Here is a 5,879-nt window from a genome sequence, read left to right as displayed (position 1 = left end):
CACATGGCTTCCAACATTGCAGTGTTGAGCTACTGCTGCACTGCCACAACTGGGTCTAGATGAACAGTCTTTATTTTTTTTTTTTTTGAGAGGTTTTTGCTATAGGGCGTGTGCGCTCGCCAGACAGACAGAGAGAGACAGAGAGACAGAAAGCAGGAAATCACCCCCCAGGGGGGATGGCCACGCCACAATCCCTTCTCCTCCACTCTCCTCTCGGGATCTTGGGCACGCACGCACACGCGCCCAGCGTGAGTTTAAGCCACCGGGTCCGGGACTTGAACCACGGTCGACTACGTGGGAGTCCAGCGACATAGCCATTACGCTAACTGCTGGTCCCTAGATGAACAGTCTTTAAAACAGTATTTGGGGAAGCAAAAGATGATGTAATGGCAATGTCGCTGGACTCCCATATAGTCAACTGTGGTTCAAGTCCCGGACCTCATGGCTTAAAACTCACACCAGCATGTATGCATACATGCCCAAGATCCGGAGAAGAGAATGGAGGAAAAGGGATTGCATAGATAGGAGTTAGCCAATCCCATGGGGGGTGATTTCTCACTGTCTCTTGTTTCTCTCTGTCTCTCCAGCAAGTGCACGCACACCCTATAGTAAAAATCTCTCTGGAACAAGCAGATGGAATAAATAGTTACATTCCGGACTCCCATGTAGTTGACTACAGTTCGAGTCCTGGACCTGGCAACTTAAACTCACACCAGGCAAGTCTGTATGTGCTCAAGATCCTGAGAGGAGAAGGGATTGCAGTGTGGCCATTCTCCCCAGCAGTGATTTCTTGCTTTCTGTCTCTCTGTCTCTGTCTCTCTGGTGAGCACATGCACCTTATAGCAAAAAATCTCTCTCTTAAACAAACAAACAAAAAAAAAAAAAAACAGCATTTGGCCACAAGAAAATTCCCAGTAATAACCCTGACATAGATTCTAGGTTAACAAATCAATGCTAGTGACCTCCTGCTGTTATAGGATGGGAGAGTGCTGAGCTGGATTGTGTAAAGTCCTTGCTTCTTTAGGTCCAGATTTCTAAAGTTAGAGACCTACCCTTAGGCATAAAATAAAACCGCAACCACGATAAAAGACAGTAGAAATGAGTATTTAATAGGAAAGAAAGATTTTAGAAAAGAAGTACACCCAAGACTTTTGCGCAGGCAGGTTGCTATGTAGCAACTGCATTTGAAACAGGTTAGGTGTTATTTTTATTACTAGAGGTGATAATAAACATTTAACAGTGGGAGACCTGTCACAGTAGCTAAGTTCTGTGTTTGAATTTGTGGACCTTCTCTTGCACTTGCACATCTCTCTCACAGGTGAAGAATTTGAGGAATTTGATTTCCTAATTGCACATGCCCAGTGTGAACCTTGAAGATAAGAGCATCTTTTTTTTTTTTTTAGAGGTTTTTGCTATAAGGCACGTGCACTCACCAGAAAGACACAGAGAGACACACAGAGAGACGGAAAGCGAGAAATCACCCCCCCAGGGGGGATGGTCACGCCACAATCCCTTCTCCATTCTCCTCTTGGGATCTTGGACACGCACGCACATGCGCCTGGCGTGAGTTTAAGCCACCGGGTCCAGGACTCAACCCGTGGTCGACTATATGGGAGTCCAGCAACATAGCCATTACACTAACTGCTGGTCCCAAGAGCATCTTTATTTAGATGAACTGCCCAATCAATTTATTGCCCTAGTGGGAATCAGGATGTTGACCAAAACATCCTGTTGGATCCTTTTGAATTTGTGAGGAATGATAAGAGGGAAATTAACAACCATCCCTATGTGTCTTTCTCAGGAAAATGGGACCTGCCTTGCCTTCCTATGCCAGGGACTTGGTGGGAGGAAGAAGTCTCTGCAGATAGTTTGTAATGTTGACCAAAACATCTGAGGAATGATAAGAGGGAAATTAACAACCATCCCTATTTGTCTTTCTCAGGAAAATGGGACCTGCCTTGCCTTCCTATGCCAGGGACTGGGTGGGAGGAAGAAGTCTCTGCAGATAGTTTGTAACTCTTGATAACTTGTGATTGATGTGACAGGTGTCCTTCTACTATTGTTAGGTCTGTCCACTCATTTCTAGCTAACTGCCTAACACACAACTTACTAATGTATTATTACTTAAGAAAAACTCTTAAGCCATGCAACTATCTGAAGCCAATACTCCCACTTGTGCACCAAACCCGGTTCTTTCTCACCTACTTGCCATCATTTCAGCAATTAGCCTGTCTCTCTCTTACATCATGACTTGTACTGCATGACACATCTAACAACTGAATGAAAGATCTACCACTATGTCCATGATTGTAAAATTTTAGAAACCTGCCAAAAAAATTAAATAATAAAAGGTTTTAAAAGCTTACACACAAAAATGGGTCTCAAACAAAGGAGCAAAAATCAAGTGTTAAGGTTCTTAATGTGGAGCAGCCATGGCAACAGGGCAGTAACACAATGCTCCACAATGCTGCGACCACATGGGAGGGTCCTGGGTTTAGGAACATGCTAGATACAGGCATAAGCATGCCCATTGTTCCAGTTAACTCAGGTTGGGGGTGGATTGTAGTGTGAAGACCCCATTGAATGCCAGGAGTATTCAGAGAGATCCCCAGATGCAAACCCAGAATCTTCCAATGTGGATCACCCTTTCAGAATGTTATGCTTTACCACCATGCCACTGCCTGGCCCCTCCATGAACTTTCTGAAGACCCTTCATATTTCTCAGCAGTCCCTGTGCAATAATTTACCACAACATGAAACAGGATTCATACACATAAAGAAATGATATCAAAGGACCAGCAAATGGCATAAAGGTTATGTTGCTGAACTCCCACATGGCCAACCACAGTTTGAGTTCCACACCTGGCAGCTTGAAGTTCACACTGGGTGCATGTGTGTGTGTGCCCAAAATCCAGAGAGGAGAAGGAAAGAGAAGGGATTGCAGCATGGCCATCCTCCCAGGGGAGTAATTCCTCATTTTCTGTCTCTCTGTCTTTGCAGCAAGTGTACATGCCCTATAGCAAAAATCTCTCTTAAAAAAGAAAGAAAGAAAGAAATGACATCAAAACAGGTTAAATTCTTTTCAATCTACTCAGTTTAATAAGGCAAGGAAGAACTATGTATTTTGAAAATATTCTCATCAAAAAATGGTTATAATAGTACAAACGTATCACCTAAAGTCAAACGTGTTGTTTCTCTGATGATGTCTGATAAATGCATTTAGATAGATAAGCATATCGTTTCAAAAATCATAGGTTCTAAACAAGGATTATGAGACACTAACAACCAATTTCAGACTTTTGTCTTCTTCATTCAAAGAGACACCAAGCCAGCTTTTTTCAAACAGCCTGGGCTGGTTTGGGCCAAGATCTAGTCAATATGTAGTCTGCCAGTGATGTAGGTAAATAAGATAGAGGGATAAAGAAAAACTTAGCATCCCAGCCTGCCGAATATCGCGTTCGCGGATGCACAGACGTCAGAGCGTGTTCCATGCAATCGGTGACCAAGTTCAGGTTTGTGCTACACTGCAACAGTCCTTGTTTGGTGATGTTGTAATCTGTCCCCAGAAAGAGAAATGGAGGTCAGCAATCTTATTTTTTACATTTTCATTTTGAAATCTTGTTGCATGCAGTCACTCACATCTAATTACGTTTATTTGTACAAGGATTAGGACAAAGCAAATGGATACTTCCTAATATAATAGCCACTAGCTAGCTACCTGCAGCTTTTTTTTTATAATTTTTTAAAAAAAATTTAAAGAGAATTATTTAATTTTATTTATGTATTATTATTATTCATTTAATTTGACCAGAGAAACAGAGAGAGAAAGGGAAAATGAGAAAGCAAGCTGTCAAGGTTCAGATTTCGAAGTGCAGTTGGCTATGTGGGAGTCCAGCACTTCAAACACTACACCACCTACCGGCCCCTAAAGTTAAACGTGTTGTTTCTCTAGGCCCCTAACTGCAGCTTCTGAGCACTTAAAATATAACTATTATTAGGGCCAGCAGGTGGTGTGGTGGTTAAAGACACTGGATTCCCACATGCTAACTGTGGTTTGAGTCCTGGACCTGCTCACTTACCTTCCCTTTCCCTCTCTCTCTCTCTCTTTGGTCAAATTAAAAAATGACAATAACAAATGGAATTAGATAGATAAATACTTTAAAAATATATAGCTAGTGTGACTGAAAAACTAAATTTTTACTTTAATTTTAATTTTAACACTCAATTATGTTACTGAAAAACTTTTAAAGTATGTTTGGAACACATTTTTTAAAAAATTATTCATTTAATTTCATCCATTATTGTTATTTTTCAGTTTGACCATAGAGAGAGAGAAAGGGAAAGTGAGAAAGCAAGTCATGAAATCCAGAACTCAAACCACAATCAGCCATGTGGGAGTTCAGCACTCTAACCACCACACCACCTGCTAGCCCCTGTCTAAAATATAAAATGTGAATCTACTTTTTCTTTTTTTTATAAAGTTTATTTCTTTCTTTCTTCCATAAGTAACAAAAGAGAGAGGGAGGGAAGGAATCCTTAACAGTGTCCTAATGCCACAATCCATCCCCAGCCTTGGCCAGCCCAGATCATGGTATGTGCATGCCCAGCATACTCAGGGAGGTCTGCAGGTGCAAACTCTGGGTTTGAGTCAGCCACACAGAATACTGTGATTCACCTCTGTACCACCACCCAGTCCCTGAATCTACTTGGAAATTTTTTAGCATCTTACTTGAGATATAATTTAAATATAATAAAATTCAGCCATTTAAAGTGCACAAACTGGGCTGGCTCTATGGCCTACTGGTTAAGGAAACTGGATTTCACATGACTAACTATATGGTTCAAATCCTAGACCCAGTGGCTTGCAAAACATGCCAGGTATGTGTGGGCACATGCCCCAAATCCTAAAGGAAGGAGAAATGGAGAAGGTACTGTGGAGTAACTATGCCCCACTGGGGGTGCTATCTCCCTCTCCCTCTTTCTTCCTCTGACATACGTGCTGTCCAGAAAATGTTTTCAAAAATAAAATAAAGTATAGGGACCAGCAGTTAGCATAATGGCTATGTTACTGGACTCCCATGTAGTCGACCATGGTACAAGTCCTAAGCCCAGTGGCTTAAACTCATGCCGGGCACATGTGCGTGCGTGCCCAAGATCCCGAGAGGAGAATGGAGGAGAAGGGATTGCAGCATGGCCATCCCCCCTGGGGGGTGATTTCTCACTTTCCGTCTCTCTGTCTCTCTTGACTCTCTCTTTCTGGCGAGCGTACGCGCCTATAGCAAAAACCTCTCCAAGAATAAATGAGTAAATAAATAAATAAAGTATAGAAATCAATTATTTTCAGTAAGGTCAGAGTTGTGTAATTATCACAACTTAAGGTCAGGACACATTCATCATCTAAAAATAAACCATGTAACCACCAGCAGTGACTCCCATTTCTCACCAATCCATCCTGCCTGAGGCAACCACTAATCTACTTTCTGTCTCTATAGACTGCCTTTTCTGGACATTTCACATAAATGGAATCACTCATTGTGGTCTTTCATGAAAGGTTACTTACACTGAGCAAAATGTTTTCAAGGTTCACCCATATGTGCAGCATATGTCAGTATTTCATCCCTTTTTATTACCAAATATTATTCCACAGTATGCCTATACAACATTTTGTTTATCTGTTCATCAGCTGATGGACATTTGACTTGTTTCTACTTTGAGGCTATTATGAATAGTGATGCTAACAACTGTAAATTTTATTAGATCTAAATAATACAGATACAATATTTCCCAGAAAACTTTTTCACAGAAAAATTTCACACCCAAGTTGAGATGTGTTGTAAGTGTAAAATGCACATCAATTTTCAAATACTGCTGGGGGAAAG

At 41.4% G+C, this 5,879-nt stretch overlaps 1 protein-coding gene across 1 annotated transcript in view; it reads right to left on the bottom strand.

Annotated features, from left to right (window-relative positions):
- Positions 1 to 3,076: 3,076 nt before the first annotated feature.
- The window catches only part of LOC102485005 (17-beta-hydroxysteroid dehydrogenase type 6), a 15,371-nt gene continuing 12,568 nt past the window's right edge, over positions 3,077 to 5,879 (bottom strand). The window contains exon 4 of the mRNA XM_006165629.3: positions 3,077 to 3,556. Coding sequence (XP_006165691.1) covers positions 3,339 to 3,556 — 218 coding nt within the window. The 3' untranslated portion in view covers positions 3,077 to 3,338. The remainder of the gene's footprint in view (positions 3,557 to 5,879) is intronic.

This window comes from Tupaia chinensis, unplaced genomic scaffold (genome assembly GCF_000334495.1).
Source record: "Tupaia chinensis unplaced genomic scaffold, TupChi_1.0 Scaffold143970_1, whole genome shotgun sequence".
Taxonomy (NCBI): Eukaryota; Metazoa; Chordata; class Mammalia; order Scandentia; family Tupaiidae; genus Tupaia; species Tupaia belangeri.
Note: the sequence above shows the minus strand (reverse complement) of the source record. Positions and strands in the feature narration are given on the sequence as shown.